The sequence below is a fragment of the Pelodiscus sinensis genome, chromosome 8 (genome assembly GCF_052426305.1).
Source record: "Pelodiscus sinensis isolate ZL-2025 chromosome 8, ASM5242630v1, whole genome shotgun sequence".
NCBI lineage: Eukaryota > Metazoa > Chordata > Testudines > Trionychidae > Pelodiscus > Pelodiscus sinensis.
In genome coordinates this window covers 8157627-8177289 of record NC_143059.1, presented here as the reverse complement: position 1 = coordinate 8177289, position 19663 = coordinate 8157627, and the positions used below count along the sequence as shown (strand labels likewise).

General features: G+C 41.1%; 1 protein-coding gene across 6 annotated transcripts in view; it reads right to left on the bottom strand.

Annotated features, from left to right (window-relative positions):
- Positions 1-19663, bottom strand: part of LRMDA (leucine rich melanocyte differentiation associated) — an 865870-nt gene that overhangs the window by 355285 nt on the left and 490922 nt on the right. For all 6 annotated transcript variants that reach the window (XR_012905545.2, XR_012905546.2, XM_089780046.1 and 3 more), the window contains exon 5: positions 11929-12055. Coding sequence is in view for 4 of the 6 variants with exons in the window: in XM_089780046.1 (XP_089636172.1) it covers positions 11929-12055 (127 nt within the window). In the remaining 2 variants the exon portion in view is untranslated. The remainder of the gene's footprint in view (positions 1-11928; positions 12056-19663) is intronic.

Genomic DNA, 19663 nt, shown 5'->3' with positions numbered 1-19663 from the left:
TGGAGCAACAATCAAGAGGCCCCAAAATTCTGATGAATACAAGCAACGCTTTAATAGTCTTCTGCTCCATGTATTTTGAGATTCACACATTTAATCCAGAGCAAAATTAGAACTGGTAGTCCACTCCAGCACACACCTCTCACTGCAAGTGTCTGTGACGTGCTATGTATATAGCACAATATACTCATTCTCAATTTTGCAGAAAAATATAAAGACATGCCCTTTAGGTTTACAGTTTAAGGCCCCAATACCACAACCTGTTGTGTGAAGAGAGACTGCTGCTTCTGAGCACACCCCTACTGACACCAGAATCCATCTGCACAAAAGTGCCAAGATCAGGACCTTAAATGTTTCTAGAGACACAATAGTGACAGACAGATATGGTCAATGGAAGACAATAGTAAACAACCCTCCCCCCCGCACAACAACAAAAGGAGGCAGATAATTGAATATTTAAAATATCCTGTCTGAAAAGAAGGAGAAACAAAAGCTGTTTGTACTTTGGTTTCTTTAGCTTTCTTTTATACTGAAAGTAAAAATATCATTACCATAAGTGAATGAAATATGTTTCATAGAAAGGTTATACTTAATCAGCTCTGGAATAGATGTGAACTGGACGAGGAGGAGTTTTCAAGTAGATGAGAGTGTGGTCATTAGAAACACAAGACCAGGCAGGATGCTCCAAGAATAGTAGGCTGCATAAAAGACTGAGACCAGGTCTATACTGGGGGAAAATATTGACCTAAGATACGCAACTCCAGCTGCATGAATAGTGTAACTGAAGTCCATGTACCTTAGGTAAAATTTCTGGGCATTCCCAATGCGGGAGGTTGACGGGAGAAACTCTTCCATTGACTTCCCTTACTCATTGGCTGTGTCCAGACTCAGGGGTTTTTTCGGGAAAAGTAGCCTTTTTCCGAAAAAACTTCACCTGCGTCTAGACTGCAGCCGCGTTTTCGAAATTAAATCGAAAGAACGCGGCTTTTCTTTCGACGGCGGTAAACCTCATTTCACGAGGAAGAACGCCTTCTTTCGAAAGTGCTTCTTTCGAAAGAAGGCGTTCTTGAATGTAAATAGGGCTTCTTCGAAAGAGAGCATCCAGACTCACTGGGTGCTTTCTTTCGAAAAAGCGGCTTGCTCTTTCGAAAGTTCCGCGTGCAGTCTAGACGCTCTCTTTCGAAAGAGGCTCTTTCGAAAGTATCTTCGAAAGAGCCTCTTTCGAAAGAGGCTTGCAGTCTAGACATAGCCATTGTGTCTCTGTGGACTACTGGAGTTGATGGGGATGCCATCAGTGGTTGATTTAGCAGACTTGCTAAATCAAACCCCACTAGATCAATCTCCATAGCATCCATCTTCCAGTAAGTGGAGACAAGCCCTGATTGGAAACAAAGAACAGAAAAGTCAACAAAGGGAACAGGAAGTTTGTGGGAGAGGAACTAAAATATTCTGTGAAAACCCTTAGACAAGTTCCCTGCACAAGTATCAGGTCAGACTCCCAGCAAGTTTAGATTCCAGGTATTTTCCAATATTGAGAGAAAAAAAGACTCAAGATACCAAAAAGAAATGAAAGGGAAAGGCAATGGTGACTTACAATCCAATTTAACATTATAAAGAACAAAATGTTTTTTAAAAAAATCACTCTATATCGGGACAAAAACTGTAGCAATAAGGGAAGCCACTTCGGTTCATTTTCCTACTTAGAAAAAAATCTTCAAACTAAAAACATACGTGGCAGTGTTAGGTCTCTGGGCTGGTAAGAAATAATGCTTTCCAGCTCTAGGAACATAGCCAAAAACCCCATCATATTTAAAAAGACACAGGAAAAATAAAATGATGTTAAAATACCCTTGCAGAAAACACTTGGTGTAATTGCTATCAGTGACAATGCCAGTGAACTTAGCTAAATTAACATCAAAGAAAGCTCTAATTATAGTGCATCGCCTCCTTATTGATAGCACCCTGTCTGTTACTGTAAGACACCCCACTGTAAAGAACATAAAAGCAAACATAATATCTAATTGTGCTATCATTTCCAGTGCCCCTTGCAAGCAGGCTCATCTGCAATCCCTAGTAATTGCTGACCTTCTTGGTTGGTCAGTAGGGTGATGAAGGCAATTTAAGACAGAGTGTGTACATGCCCTGCAGAGCTAATTATGGCAGCCATATCACATCCCATCACAGTCAAAACAAATGAGATATGAAAACATAGCCATGGCAGTTTTCTCAACTTCAGAGCCAGATATTTCACATTTATCAAATACATGTAACTTTTTTTATTCTTGTTTTGCCATCAATTTTATCTCCCAAAATAAATAAAGCCATGATGTCTTATTGTGAAATTACACCAGCTTTGCTCTGTTGGTTGTAAACACATGTACCTCTCCACTCAAGAGTACCTCTCTTCCTGTGGGCAACCATTTAGAGACTATTTCAGGTCAAAGTCCAGGGAAAGCACCACGTGGAAGAAAGGACTGGCCCAGAGTTCCACGACTGTCATATAAAAAGTGCCTTCAAAATAGAGCTAGTCTTTAATCGACATTACCATGTGCACAGAAATTCCTACACTTGCTTTTGAGGTCTTCTGCAAACCAAAATGTATGAAGGTGAAATCCTGACTTCAGTGAAGTCAATGGGAATTTTTGCCTGAAGTGGAGTCAGGATTTCACCCCCAGTGCCTGCATATCAAGATTCCCATGGATAACATAGTTAAATCTGGTTAATAAGTGGAATACTGGATGAGGTTCCACATTCTAAATCTGAAGAGTCTGATAAGACCTAGAAGATGCTCGTCGTGGATACATTAGTGATAACCTACTGGGCCACGCTGAAGCTTGTGGGGCTGTGGAGCCCACAGGACTACCGCAGCCAGGGGCTGAGGGCACTGGTGCAGGGAGTTGGGGAAGAGAAGCCCTGTGGAGAGGCTGGTGCCCCTCTCCCCTTTCCTTATCTGGCAAATTCCCTTATCTGAGATCACTCAGGTCCTGAGGGAGCTGGGATGAGGGAAGTCCAATGTGTAATTGTCTATAATACATTATAAGATCCTTGGCCAGGGATGGCCTTTCTTATGTTCATAATTAGGGCAGTCAAGTGATTTAAAAAAATTATGATTAATTGCACTGTTAAACAATAAGAGAATACCATCCATTTAAATATTTTGGATGTTTTCTACATTTTGAAATAAATTGAGCCCCTGTACACTTTGTTTTCTGGATTGTAATTGAAATCAATATATTTCATTACAAATATTAGCCCTGTAAAAAACAAAGGAAATCATATTTTTCAATTCACCCCATACAAGTACTTGTAATTGTAATTTTTATCTTGAGAGTTCTATAATGCACGGGGAGATTATTTGAAGGAAGAGTGGTTGGATGCACCAATCTGCTCTCCAAAATCCCGTACATAACGATAGACATAATGGTCTAGCCAGGCAGACTAGAGTCTCGGTCAAAGGATGTAAAGCAGCTCTGGAGAAACTCAGTAACCTTGATAGAAGGAAACAGAGAAGGTTGCGTCTTCTGGTTCCAGAAGAGCATTCCAACATACATTTTGTTTTCCCTACTGGGCACAGAGTCCAAGATTGTGCATAAAGGTCTACAGCATGGGGAAGAATTTCATTTACACATTTTTCCCATTGGGTTTCAGTGGCTTGGGGAATTAGGACTACTTGACTTCTTAGCCATAATCCTTACATAAATCATCAAATGAGTACTGGGTTAATAATATTGCATTATTTTCCGTTGGAGTTCTGGTACCAGCCAAAGGTGCCAGTGTTAAAATATTTATGCGTCACTTAAATTTGGGTCTACACAAGATTAAATATCAAGCTGTTTTGCATCTTTGCAAGACTTACTTTTACAACTCTTCAGTTCTATTCCACATGCATGTCCAAAGGTTTTATATTTTGCCATCACCACCACACTTCCTTTCCTCTGATGGGTTGTGAAGGAAGGAAGGAGAATGAGTCTGTGGCCTTGTTTTTATTTTCCTTACTAAAATAGGCTTTTAGTGGTTCTTGAGCTGCCGGCTCACTCTACTGTTGAAAGTCTCTGGGGCTCTCGATGATTGTAGATTCATAGCACCTAGATTGGCTGCACCTATGGGCTTGTCTACATTGCCACTTTCCTGTGCTGTAACCAACTTGCTCAAAGGGTGTGAAAAAAACCACCCCACCGAGCATAGCAAGTTACAGCATTGCAAAGCAGCAGTGTAAACAGGATCCCAGCCCTGGGAACCCTGCTCTCAGTGCTGCTACCTACTTACCTCATGGAGGTGGTTTACCTTCAGCACTGGGAGACCTCTCTCCCAGTGCTGAAGCCATGGTCACACGGCAGCACTTTAAGCTCAACGGTGTAGACAAAGCCTATGTTTTGTACAACCAACACAGGTGACAGCAATTAGAAGGACAGAAGATCCAGCAGGGGATGAGCCCCTTTCTTTTTCTTTTGTAGAACAGCTTTGTTTTGTTTTTGAGTATTACTGACCATTTATAGGGTATAGACAGAAACGAAGAAGAATCATACATAGAGCTCAAACTTCCAATTCAGGCCAGTCATGGAGAGTAGGGTCTCTTGTCAGGAAAACATTGTCTTGTTGATTAGAAAAAAGTCCTTATGTTCAATACATTTCTTACCAGGGCATTAAATTACATTAACCAGATGTGAAACTACAAAAGCAATGATGGCTTTTAAAAGTAGCCATCCTGCAACAAAAAAAACTTCAAAAACAGACTTCAAAGAGAAACTGCAGAACTACCATTCATTTGCAAATTTGACACTATCAATTTAGGATTAAACAAAGACTGTGAATGGCTAGCCAATTACAAAAGCAGCTTCTCCTGACTTGGTGTTCACACCTCCATATCAGCTGCTAGAAGTGGGCCACATCCTCCCTGACTGAATTGACCTCATTATCTCTGGCCTTCCTCTTGATTGGTACTCCTTTCTTCTCATTCTCATGTACCTGTATATTTATACCTGCCTCTGGAATTTCCACTACATGCATCTGATGAAGTGGGTCTTTGCCCATGAAAGCTTATGCTCCAATAAATCTGTGCCACAGGACTTCTCGTTGTTTATACAAAAGCAATGTAGATCTCAGCTAAGGACAACACTCCCTCCTTAACTCAGCCCATTATGCCTCAGCATCATAGGAAGGTAAGTAATAGTGTTTTGGTTCTAATAGTGAAATATTTTAAAATGGCAAATTTAAAATACTTTAACATTTGCAAATGTATCTTGGCCCAAGCAAGAATCACTATTAAAGGTGCAGATCCTTGATAAAAAGACAATAAGGGCTCCTTGCAAACCACTGTAGTTTGCCGTGTGAGTAGTATTTGGAGACTTTTTTAAAACAATAAAGAGTTAAATACTCTTTATACCTTATATTAGAGAACATGGATTATTGACTGAACTCTGTGTATTGGTCTCTTGTGTAAGTATATATTTAGGGATATACGCCCGATTGCAATGTCATCTTTGAAGCCATTATTATTTACTGCATCACACAGTCAAGTTGGGAGTCTTCAATCTGTGATGGCTTACCATTTTAGGACATGGAATTCTGACACAATGGACCAGAATAAACTTTTACAGCCTATAGAGAGAGTTCTAACCAGCTGGCATGTTACTGACAATGGATCTCAACTTTTTTAGATCCTTTAGCTCTGTAGCTAGTGCAGATGCTATGTGCTAGGTCCATATGCAATGAATCCAAGGTTTGTTAAAATAAAAATAATGAGCATGAATAAGGGGAAAAAAGATTTCCAAATGGCCCTACTGTTCACCTTTTGTAATGCATCTTTTACTATTTTTATAAATGACTAATTTCCCTGGTTCAAGACAAAAGGGAACAGAATACACATTAATACAGATGCCATATATCCAAGCAAAAGAAAAATATATATATATATGGACGGACAGATGGACGGACGGACGGACGGACTACAAAAAGGAAAATTTGAGAGACTTGACTAGCAACCATTTTTATACCTATACAGTATAATCACTGAAATTTCCCTTCATGTACAATTTCATTGTAATGGATTTTGAGAAAGTAGATGATACAACTATTAAGATAGCAAAATAATGCCTGTGTGAGTGGCAAACAAACATGAGAACACTGATAAGGATCAAAATTTAACAGCTGCCCCCCCCCGCCCAGTTTTGCTTAGCTGAGCTTGTTTTAGCTGCATTTCTGAACATCTACTTTTCCTAACATAATAAAACAACCGAGCACCTCCCTCTAAAAAGTTGGGAAACAAATACACAGCTCAGAGTGAACACAAGTCAGATGACCTCACCCCATGAAATGCATCCGTAGCCTCAACCTGCCTTGTTGCTTAATTAGATTCTTTTAGGGTATGTCTACACTTGCACTCTAGTTCAAAGTAGGGATGCAAATGCAGGCATTCGAAATAGTCAATGAAGCGAGGATTTAAATATCCCACGCTTCATTAGCATGATCTTGCCGGCATGCTAGTTTGAATCACAGCTGATTCGACCCAGGAAGTGCATGCCAGGATGTGTTAGTTCGAACCAAGGGACTTGGTTCAAACTAACATTACTCCTCAAACTCCTCAAGGGGTTTGGTTTGAACTAAAATTACTCCTCATTTTTGAGGAGTAACGTTAGTTCAAACCAAGGGGTTTGGTTCGAACCAACATGTCCCGGCGCTCACTTCCTGGTTCGAGTAACATTAGTTTGAACCAAGGGGCTTGGTTCGAACTAACACGCCCTGGCGCACACTTCCTGGTTCCTGTGATTCAAACTAGCACGCCGGCGAGATCATGCTAATGAAGCACGGGATATTTAAATCCCTTCATCATTGACTATTTTGAATGCCTGCATTTGCATTCCTAGTTCGAACTAGGATGCATGTGTAGACATAACCTTAGGTATTTATAAAAAATCAGGGTCAGCTTTCACAACTATAAATAGTGGAACTACAGTGGGAAGAGTAAGATATTTGAAAAATAATCACAAAATAAAAGCCATTTTAAAATAAATGAATTTCAATCTTTAGAACATAATGAGCTGCATGATCAATTGGAATAATCTGGTTTAGCTCTATAGAAGGGATGTCACTTCACTGGGGCTACGCTCATTTATGACAGAGGAGTATTTGGTCCAACAAATCATGGGGTTCATTCTCATGCATCCTCTTCACATTACCAATTTTCTCAATTTTGCTATACTAACAAAAGTAGGCAAAGTAAAAAATGTTGTAAGGAAAACAAACAGCACTGGTTTCACCAGTAATTTGCTGGAATAGTAAAACGTGCACGATGTGAAAAATAAACATAATATTTATGCCTGCTATCCTAAAATGTAGTTTTTTATTTATATATATTATGAACTCAAATTTATACGTATATACATATACACATTCTGTGTGCATGTCTATGATCTATACAATTTTAACCAATATGATATAAATTGGATGAACAGTTAAATAAGCAGATAGGGGTATTTTTTAAATGAATATGCCCCGTCTTCTAATGTGTCATCCATTCATTTTGTCTACTCATGCTGATAAGCAATGTACAAATAGAGGGACTCAAATGCAGCATTTTCCACTGTGGCCATTTAACCCGGCCCTGTTTTGCATTCTTAAGTCCTTAAAGATGAAACACTTGGTAGCGAAATTCATAGTCAAGCAACAAACAGAAGGAGGGTACAGCTTTAAATAATTATGTCAAAGAAATGACATCTGAGCTCTTTGCAGGAGCAGGGATGAATAATTACAAAGCTGGGACATAATTAAGCAATTTTGACGGCCGTATTCTTAAGCTGTCGGGCTGATGAGAAGTGCTGTCCTGCCCAGCCACACACTTCACACTGGACAGGCATCTTCCACTTTGATCTACACTTATGCCAGTGAAAATGAGGTCACCGTTTGGTCATTAAATGAGGCTTCCTCATCTAGCTCCATGTCCCTTATCCAGCCAGGCTTACAAGATTTTTATTAAAATCAAGCCTGATACAACCTTCAATATTTTGACAGAGGAAAATATAAACATCACAGAGTAATGAAGTTTCACTCACTTTACATGGGGAGATGAAACAGTGGCATTGTAACGTTAAACTGTTTTCTAATGAATGGCTGCATCTCTCTATCAGACAATCACATTGCAAACAGATGCATTTTAAACAACAAAGGATGAAATGAAGCAAAGCACAAGAAAGCGCAGTGTTTTCTTAAAAAAATAAAAAAACAGACAAATGAAAGTGTTGGAATTCATACAATGTAAAATATTTAGTACTTGGCTAAGCCTGGTGATTGCCAGATGCTTTTGCATTTGTGTAAATAAAAAGTTAGTTGGATGAAAGCGTCTTGACATTATTCTCATTTCTTGTATTGTTCTTGGTGGGTCATTCTGCTCTTCCAAATATTTTATGGAAAGAATAAAATGACACATCACTCTGCTCTTTGTCTCTGAATGTTTTCCATCTCCTGCTTACCATAACGAAAGGAACCTAACTACAATTTTGATTTGGTTATGAAAAATAAGTCTACCAGGCTCAGTATACTACAATACTCAGAAAAATTTTCCATATGACATTTATTCAAACCATTACAATACATTCCAATTCCACTATTTACCACAAGCTAAAATATAAGTCAGCAGTGGAACACTTGTTGAGAAAACAAAAAAGGGATCATGACCCTGGGAGTATTAGAAGAACAATTGTAAACAAGATACAGGAAGTGATTCCCCCCCGACCCCCACTTCTACTCCATACTTATTAGGCCTCAACACTAGTATCGTGTTCATTTCTGGGCACTACATTTCAAGAAAGATGCAGACAAATTGGCAAAGAGCAGAGAAGATGCACAAAAATGATTCAAGATCTTGAAAATATTACATATGAGGGAGAAAAACTGGGTTTGTTTAGTATGGAGAAGACTGACAGGAGACATTGTTAGTAGGAAAAAGGGAGAAAAAATGTTTTCCTTCACCTCTGAGGATAGGACAAGAAGCAATGGGCTTAAATTGCAGCAAGGGAGGTTTAGGCTGGATGTCAGAAAAATCATCCTAACTGTGAGGATGGCTAAGCACGGGAATAAATTTCCCAGGGAGGCTGTGGAATCTCCATCTCTATCGATTTTTAAGAGCAGGCTAGACAAAGGGATGCAGGGGACTAGATAAACTCTTGAGGTCCGTTCCAGTTCTATGATTCGATACTCACTCCCACACGAGTCCACTATAATTAATTCCCTTTGTAAAATCCTAGTTATCCAAATGCACAGTGTACCTGCCATGCAGTACTGTACCATTGATAGCACTTCCATTTATGTGACTGCCCAGTTATCTGAAACTTTCAGATACCCCCCAGGTCATTCAAATGAACTGGAATGTACTGTATATACTGACATATACACACAATGGTGGCTACTAAAAAGCCACATTTTTCAATAATTTTCACCCTTTATTTCTATAATGCTACAGTTATTTCCCATTCTAAAGTACCATTTTGTGGAAATTGTGTGGAAACGTTCCTTTTAATGGTTTTCCACTGTATTTGTATATATATACTTTGTCTCTTAATATACACAGCTATTGCATCTACAAGAACTTTCACCTATGCAAAAGATGCATAAATATTATGTCTGAACATCCATGGGGGGGGGGGGGGGGAGGAGGCGAACATGCACTCCGATACACAGGATAAAGTTTGGATCCTGTGTGCGAGAAGCACCTTATTTTTGCAGTTGGTTTAAGAGCAAAAACAAGTAAGTACCATCCAATAAAGTAGGTGCAAATTTGAAAAACAGCTACTTTCTCATGCAAATGATAGATTTGTAAATGAAGTATTTAACTGTTAATAACACTAGAATAAAGGTCCCTAATAATGGCCTATTAAAAGTAGTAGACAGAAAATAATTATAAAACGCAAATGACATAAACAACATAATTTACACATTTCAACAGTTGAATTTCTCAGGATTTAGTAAAGAATATGCTATGAGGAAGCCTTTCCCAAGAGCTTAGAAATAAATGATTTCATTCATTTACACACTGTATTACAAAAGCTAAAATAGCTAAAGGTACTAGTAAACAATGTGTCAAACCAATGCTTGACTAAGAAGAACTGCTAGCATTTTAGTAGTTATAAAATGAATCAATCTGAATTAATTTGCCATCTGCTACAATTGTACTGGCGATAACGAATTTATCTAGTAACATTTATACCATCAAATAGAGGTTTTGTTCCATTGCTGCTGCACTATTATTCAGCATTATTGGAAATCTGAAATACATTATTAGTGATGTATTGGAGAGATCAGCATACAACAACCTACCAGATTAAAAACTTGAAAAGAGTTTTAGATAGCTAATCATTTCAAGAAGTATTTGTGATGCTACAAATATACTGCTATACTAAAGGTGCTGTTAACTTGTACTGATCAATGATGAAAGCATGAGTCTGAATCAGATTAGAGAAACTGTCTCTCCAACATCCACACCACTCATTAATATGACACCACATTAAATTACATTGTATCCACTAAAGGTCAATAAACACCATAGGTGTAAACTCTGAGACTGACACCTGTACACAACATGCATGGCAGGGGACAAAGTGTCAGAGAAATTTTCTTCTTCCTTAACAACATATCATGGAGTTGTTATAAATCTTTATAAAGTGCAAAAATATTCTTTTGTTCCTGGTAACATGGGCAGGGGAATGGGAGGGAGGCTAGTTATGGTTCAAACCAGCATTTCAACTATGATGCAACAGCCACAGTCCCTTTATCAGATTTACCAGTAAAATACAGATTAAGATTTTGTTTTGTCCCACACATAACTCAATAAGTAATACTGAGGCCTACAATGTCTCTGTCCATTGCTTAGACATAGCTTTAACCACACTTTCAGAATAATTGTTTTAAAGTCCAGGCAGTCCCCGAGTTACGCGGATCCGACTTATGTCGGATCCGCACTTACGAACGGGGCTTTTCTCGCCCCGGAACTCGTGGGCAGCGGGACCACCCAGACATGCAGTGGTCCCGCCACCGTGTCCTCCGGGGCGAGAAAAGCTGCTCCAGGTGTCCCTGGTCTGCTGGCGGGGTCCTGCCGCCTCCAAGGCTTTGCTCGGGGTGTCCCTGGTCTGCTGGTGACCCCTCCCAGCAGACCAGGGACACCCCGAGCAGACCAGGGACACCCCGAGCAAAGCCGCAGAGGCACGGGACCCCGCCGCCTCCAAGGCTTTGCTCGGGGTGTCCCTGGTCTGCTGGGGACCCCCCCCCAGAGGACCGGGGGCACCCGGAGCAAAGCCTTGGAGGCGGCGGGATCCCGCGCCTCTGCGGCTTTGCTCCGGAGCAAAGCCTTGGAGGCGCGGGACCCCGCCGCCTCTGCGGCTTTGCTCGGTGTGTCCCTGGTCTGGTGGGGACCCCCCCCAGTGCACCTGGGACACCCGGAGCAAAGCCGCAGAGGCGCGGGTCCCCTGGTCTCCCTGTTCTGCTGGGGGGGGGGGCGGCGCAGCTAGTGCGCCCCCCCCCCCAAGCATACCAGGCTTTTGTTGTGGATGCCTGGGGTAGAGCAGCTGGGGTGCTGCCGGGTTGGTCCTGGGGGGACCTACCCGGCAGTGCCCCAGCTGTTCTGTCCCAGGCTCCAGATTCAGCCGCTATTGAAACTGATCAGTGGCTGATTCCAGGAAGCTGGAGGCAGAGCAACTCTGCCTCGGGCTTCTTGTAGTCAGCCCCTGGTCAGTTTCAGCAGCAGCGGCTGAATCTGGAGCCAGTTCCAACTTGCGTACAAATTCAACTTAAGAACAAACCTATAGTCCCTATCTTGTACGTAACCTGGGGACTGCCTGTATATCATTGTTTAATGCAGGCATGCACTGTTCCTTTTTCTTTGATTTGCAAAGCAGGTAGGACCATGAGATCAATGAATGTTCCAATCTCCATTTTGCTTCCTACCTTAGCATCCTTGGGTTTCACCACTTTCATGAAGGCACCTCGTAACAAGGCTTCCTCGCGTTCCCATTTGGTTACTTTCCGAGTGTCAAGAAATTTCAGGTTGATCAGTTTGTGTAGAACAAAATACCTAAAACAAACAACAAAACGTTTGGGTTAAAATCCACACTGACATACAAATTCATCTTCACAAATTATACAACTTATTAAATATACAACTGCAATGACCTTTCCTTCCCCAAACTTTCACCCACTCCCTATAATCTAGCTTACTCTATGTCAAGAAACTGATCGTAACTCCCCTTCAGGAATACAACGCTAAGTGGATCACAGATCCTCTCCTGTAGCTGCATACCCCAATAAAGCATTATTATGATGTACAGCACAACCATGAATGGGTGAAATTGAAGAAGGCAGCTTTCTGAGAATGTAAGTCAGATGTTGTGAGTCGAATGATGATAAACATTGCTTCCATTTTTTTTTTTTTACACTTGTTAAGTGTAATGTTATCTGATACTCTGCTGGAAAATTTAGGGGTGGAGTTACATGAAAAAAATAAATCTCCCCCTGCTATGCCGTTCTGTAATACTTAGGCCCGTAGTCACAAATTCGCCTTCAAACTGTTATTGACTTTTGCTACAAATGCAACAATCATCATCATTAGCCACAGCAGGGCTGAGCTTTCCACCACACATCCTAGAGCAGTGGAGGGTACCTTGAGGCCCATCAGAGTTCTGCGTGTGTGTCCTGTGAAACCTTTTGTTTACCATTGCCCATGCACAGGGTAGCCAAATTCCACTGGTTTCCATCCACGTAGGCTTTTATTATAGGAACATGGACATAAACCAAGGTTTACGTGGAGTGACGTGCATGCTGATTACATACAATATTGACTGAGTCATGTGCTCCCTTTGCATCCAATCAAAGTGCTGCTATAGTTCAATCAGCGCACCCCACAAATGCTAGGTACGCAAGTGCAGATAGCGAAACTACCTGTCCCGGGAGACCATCGTGGCTATGACCATCTCGTGTCCCACTAAGGAGACCATCGTGGCTATGACCATCATGTGGCCCACTCATGCAGCCCACTCACTAGCCTATGTTGCCCATCGTTGCCCTACAAAGTCAGCTGCATTGCAAATAATATTCAAGGTACATAGTGATGTATGCTGTGTATCAAAGGGTGTTTAAGAGTCTTATTAAAACAAGCCTTTATCTGGAGATGGTACTGATTAATAAAATTTGGCTCTACCTTCAAAATTTGAATTTTGACATAGCCACGTTTTGGAGCAATGGTTCCGGTTTTGTCTTGTTACAAATATGGATCCTGTTCATGAAATTTAGACACTGGTTCAGATTCCAAAGCATGCATGCACCCGCTTGTGTGAACACAAATTTTGGACAGGAGTTCAGACTGCAAGTTTTTATCCACACCTATTGCTAGTTCTCTGTAACCACATGTTTTCATCAGATAACAAATGCTTCTTTTGCCTGAAAAGTACCATTGGGCTCTTACATGGAGAAGTAGAAACCCTGGCATTGAATCAAAACCAAACCCAAACACACAAGCACAGAAAGTGATAATATCTGACTACTTCAAGTACCTGCTATTTACATTTGGTCAAACAGATGGGAAACAGACTCTGCAAAGGGAGGAAGTGCCAGGCTCTTTCCTGGCAGGGGGTGGAAAGGTGATTGATAATATTCCCCATGCCTAGCTGCTTCCCATAAACACCCAATCAGTCAGTCAGTCAGTCAAACTGGTATTCATAGTGACTCCCTCTGGCATTTGAAAGAACTCACACATAGCCAGAAGTGACACCCCCGAAAATCTTGCACAATGCATCTGACTGTATTTTAAAGAGAAAAACAGATTTATTATTTTAAAAGGGTTGAGTTATATTCAAGAACTTTTCAGTCCTGCAACCTCCTTCACCAGAGGTTTCAAAAAGGGGCAGACTAGCCACCTACCTTCGATTGGTTAGACTCAACGTCATGGTGTGGGGGGAAGACTAGATGACCCTTGCTGTCCTCTCTCACCCTCGCGGTTCTAGGATTCTAAGATTACCTCAAAGCAATTCCACATTTGTTGTGGGAGCAACAGAGTTTGTGCACATCACATTCATGTTTTTATTAATTATTTAACCTTTCTACAAAAGCAGACTTTCAGCTACGTACACCTTTCCTCTGAGGCAATGGCCTCGTAAATGTTTAAACAAGTGAATTGAGTATGATCACTGACACACATTAAATCGGTCTACAATTTTACTATGTAATTCAGTGAAATAATAATAATAAACTAAGCAAGATGAGAAGTAACTTTGCTAAGTAGAACATGTCCCGAGACAGACAATGTGTTCTGTTTAGCTAGATGTTAGAAGTACCGCTCTACTCTCAAACATCTCCCGACTTCACCAGCTGCCCTTCCAGTCCTTTCTGACATTCTGCTGCCCCTTTTCTTTCACTGGAAGAGAATACATCCATCTTGTGTTACCGGTGGAAAAGCTCCGATGACAACAGATTCTTTCAAATGAAGACAAGTGCAGAAGGAAATAATATGTCAGGAGTGAAACTCCAAATGAGCAAAGACACCCACTAAGTGTAGGGTGAGAAAAGATGAATATTCAGGTGAAGAAAACATCAGTATTAGAAAATCAGCAAATGTTTAATGATGGAATGAAAGATGCCATCAAAAAGCAGGCAGCAACAAAACTGACAACAGATGAAGACAGCCCTGTCATTTTTGCTGACTTTGGATTACAGCCCTAAACGTCAGTCTCTGTCATTTTAAGAGAACTTAAACTTGTAACAGAGTTGTTTCTATGGGAGCATTTTTCTTCTTTTCTCATCCCTGTTTTGTTTTATTTTTTTTTAAATTACAGAATTGGGGCCTTATCTTAAAAACAAAAAACCAAAAAAAAATCAGAAAATAAACGGCCCATTGTGTGTCAGAAGTATTTTCAGAGTTCCTACTGGGGCAGATGTTCTTGAGGGGATGATAAAAGACAAAGGAAATCTGTAACAGAATTTTAAAAGCTATCGATCATTAGGAGTAGAGTAATTATCACGCTGTTTAAAAAGAGCCAAAATTAAATTCCACCTTAATTTTACTGATATAATTACACTGGTTTTTAATAAAACAATCATTTAAGGCTAAGGCTGCCAGGGTATATTTTAGTAAGCAATATACTTCATTTCAAGATACAACTTCAGCCTAAGCATAACACCAATTTGCCATAAAAATTCTAGAAAAGATTACTAAAGCCACGGAATGAACACTACAATATCAATTCAACCCTTGTAAATTTTATCCAGGGCTATTTGTTGCACAAAATCTTCTTACCCTGATGAATGACTTAGTTACTAAGGTTATCACAGCAGTATCCTAAAGTTGCATAGTACATAAAACATTTCAGTTAACAATGCAGGGAGGTTAACTCCCACAGATAACCTACTATCAGAAGGTTAGCCCAGATGACATGCCTCTGTCAGCTTCCAGGAGCTATTGATGGTTCAATCAGTTTGTTTTGAAGGTAAAGTACAACAAAAGGGCACTAAACTTATTCAAACTGTCAGCAGGGACTATCTGGAATGTTGCTTGCAGGTAAGTAATTTTGGGTGTTTTAAGACTATTATCAAACACCGATGGCTGCAGAAAAAGACAGCTACTAATAACACAGAGTGCAGCTATCATAAAACACTTTATGGCAGGCACTGGGATCTATAAATTGCATGACACATTGCAACTGCTTTAGACTTATACAATTGTCAGTTAAAAGAACACCACTGAATGAAAAAAAATTTTACAGTCTAAGGTTAAAATGTTTTGGTTTAGTTTGGTGGAGGGGGTGGTTATTTTAAATGTTTGCATTGCTGCATGTGCCCCGGGACAGCTGTTGTGGGGGTCACCCTCTTTGCAACAATGTGAAGAAGGTTATTATCTGTCATGAGGAGGAAAGCGGTGAGCTCAGGAGAGGGGGATGCCTGGAAAGTGTGTAAAGACCCATTTATCTCTGCCTGTAAGCCTCTCTTCCAGGTCATGATGGACAAAGGGAACTGGCTATGCAAGGAAACCAACATCCTCCTTTGTCCAAAACCTCCCCTTCACCCAAAAGGAAAATAAACTAAGGAAGAGGACCCAACAACACACAAAAGAAATCTAGAGCACTCGTAGCTGTAGATGGAAGGGGGGGGAGGGGAGAACAACCTGCAGTATCGTATTTCACGTTATCTCGCCTTTAAATAAGTGGAAATGACAATACGGATTAACAATTCATTTACCAATTTCATGAGTGCTCCATGTGATTAAGATTGTTTTAACAATTTTTACACAGACCTGTCAGGACATTCAAGGGATATTTTCAAAGGGATGCATGGGTTGGTGATTCAGTGATACAACTTCACCGCCACCATTACTGAATGTTGAGGAAGCCAGTCACCATACAATACTTGAGAGAGATGTTGATGTCCGAGTACTGAACCCAGACTGGGGCAAATGTGAGTTGGAATACTAAATCTGCACACACACACTTACAGTTTTATATGAATAATATGCAGACACTGAATAAACAAATAATATGGTTTCCAATACGGACTTGCTCTGGAGCCCTGATAAATTACAGACAGAGGATCTGGAACAATTTGTACAGTGGGGGTGCTGAGATCCATTGAACTGAACTGTAAAGCCTATATATATATATATATATAAAATGAAAACCACTTCAAGCTAGGGGATTTGGCACTCCCTCCTCCACTTCTAGTTCCAGCAGCTATGGTCACAGACTTCTATGTCATTTCTTTCATCATTTTTTAGAATGGGGAGGGGGCACTCAGCTCCTTTGCAGGGATATTCTGGGTACTAATTAATGTTTAGAACGCAGTTTGCAAGTGGAAAGCACTACATAACTTATTTTAAAATGTACTCCCTTACGGTACGTCTACACTTACAGCGGAACAGAGTACAGACATGGACTCCCAGCTAGTATGGGTATAAACAGCAGTGTAGACAACGAGATACGGCTTAGATGAGTACAGCAAAGTGCCCTAGACACCTGAATCCAGAGGATACCTATAATATACAGCTCTCTACATGCCCAAGCTGTGCCTGCCACATCTACATGGGTATTTTTTATCAGTACAGTGTCCCACCAGCAGTTTACCCCACCACAGACAAAGGCAGCATTGAGGGGAGGTAGGGGGGAAAGGTTCTCGAAGCAAAAGAAAGACTCTGACAGGAAGAAGCTACCAGAGCCTTTCACTGCCCCTTATAGCTACTCACTGCAGTGACACTGGAAGATGTAGCCTGTCATCACAACATGTAGCCAGGCGTGTCGTGCCAGTACTCTACCTGTTGTAAAGATATAACCTGTGTTTTGCAGGCTCACTGCAGACGAGAGCCACCCCTCACGAAATCCTAGGACAGGAGACGACAAATAAGCCAGCCACAAATGGAATTGGGCAAGAAGTTTTCATAAAAGCGCTAGGCAGGAGGGGAAAGAAAGTTGTTTTGAACACATACATGAAATACCTGGGTCCTGATCCAAAGCTCACTGAAGCAAATCAGGCCATGATGTGCTACATTAAATAACTAAAAGGTGACTGTTTATCCTTTATATTATTTGGAGGCATGTGTCATTAATTATGGGGGCACAACTCAAGTGCCAGGCATTAACGCACTAGTCATTAGCACTCTTGGCAATTCCAGGAAATCTCTGTCCTAGAGTCAAGGCAGCCCTAAGACGACAAGTCACACAATGTCATAGTACCTAGACCAGGGGTGGGCAATAATTATAATTATAATCATAATTTGACAGGGGGCCATTCTAATAATTGGAAAAGTGGTCGAGGGCCGCACTCTTCCATGATATTAATGGTGGAGATGCAGGGTCTGGGACGGAGGCCCGGTGCAGAGGGCAGCTTGGGGTAAGGGACTGGGGTGCAGGAAGGAGACTAGAGTCTGCGAGGAGTTTGGGTGAAGGAGGCAGTTATGACCTAGGGCAGGCAACTAGAGTGAAGAGATTTGGGATGTGACCTAGGGCAGAAGAGGATTGTGATTTGGGGCAGGAGATTGGGGTGACAGATCTAGAAGGAGGTATGGCAGCAGGAGGGGGACAGAGGGTTTGGGGATGTTCAGTGGAGGGGCAGAGGGCTAGGGCAGGGAGGGGCTGGGGTGCCAGAGGCAGGCTGTGGCCAGGAGACTTAACAGCCAACAGCCAAACCAGCATGCCTGCCTAGGTAAGGCTTACAGAGATTAAAAAGTTTCCCAGGCAGCCACCCTGCCTGGTCATGTGCTTCAATGGAAGCCGAAGAGAGGGGGCACAGTTCTTCCTGGCTGTCTTTTATTCAAACAAGCAGCTCATGTTGGCTGGTGAGGCTCCTAAAACTTCCTCCCTTCCCTCAAGTTTTGAAAAAGAAAGGAAGCCCAGCAGCTGTGATTCTGCAAGGCGCACGGAGCTGCAGGTCAAGCAGGAGAGCAGGCCTGGGGCTCCCCGCTGCCTCCGTGGGCCAGATCCGGTGGCTTGGCAGGCCAGATTTGGTCCGTATTTTGCCCAGGCCTGATCTAGTCTCAAGTGGATGCAGATCAATCATCTCCCATCATAAAGCAAATGCAACTTGGAAAATATGCTGCACTTTATGGCATTCAAAGAGAATACATTCACCCTTGCACCACACCGAAAAAGAAAGCTTCTCAATGCCAATGAAACTGCCAATAGGAAAGGGGTCTTTCACTCTTCTTACATTACAGGGGAAGTGGATACAGAGCTTAAATAATGGAAGGAAAAGCTGTTGCACTAAGCCTATAATAAAGGAGAAAGGCAAGAACCCTTGTTTTTTCTCCCTTTATTTTTTTTTTTTTTTTGTAAATAAAGGCAAAATATCATCAATACTAAAATGAGTAATGTTAACCTACACCTGATTGCACCTGTTAACAGTTCATTATCCTTAGGGAACAAAGTTTCCTCTCTCCCCTTCTGAAATGCCTATTCGTGGAGTTTAATATTAGTTATACAATAAATAAAATAATTAAAACAACAAGGTCATCTGTTCTTAGTATAGTTGACAAGAAGGGTAAAAACCTCACAAGAGGAGCTGGAATTTTGCAGGATCACATGTAAATATTTTGAGCAGTGATTTAGTTCAACAAGCTAACCCATATAAAATGTACAAACTTCCTTTCTTAGGGTTGTTTCTTAAGAGTACTCTATAAGATTATCACCATTTGCTCCTCTCTGCCAGAGATAGCATATTGTACTTTTAAAGCTAATTTAAAATAAACTCGGGGATTTATTTCCACTTGCCTTTGTTTCCATGTCAACAAGCACTATTAATGAATGAACCATTCCAGGAAATGTCAATAAGGAGCAAAGAAGAATGAACAAGCACTAAAAACTTCACACACGGCACACACCCCTCACAATTATCTCGCTTTAATGAAAATAGGTGAGGTCACCTACAGCATTTATCAATGCTTGGTAACACGTTTTGACCCAGATGACTCTTCACAGTTCAATAACAACATGTTTGAAGTTTTCACTGCAAACAATACACCCACAGGAGAGACCAAGTGTGGGTACAAGAGAAGCAACCAGCAATTATTGTGTTGACTTCTGTTCCTTTGATCTCTGGGTCATGACCTTTGCTTTCTTGCAATCTTCAAAGTAGAGATTGCAGATGAGGTTATTTAGAATGCACACTGTTTTTCAAGCCACTTTATTCCCCCCCAGCTTCCTTTTTGTAC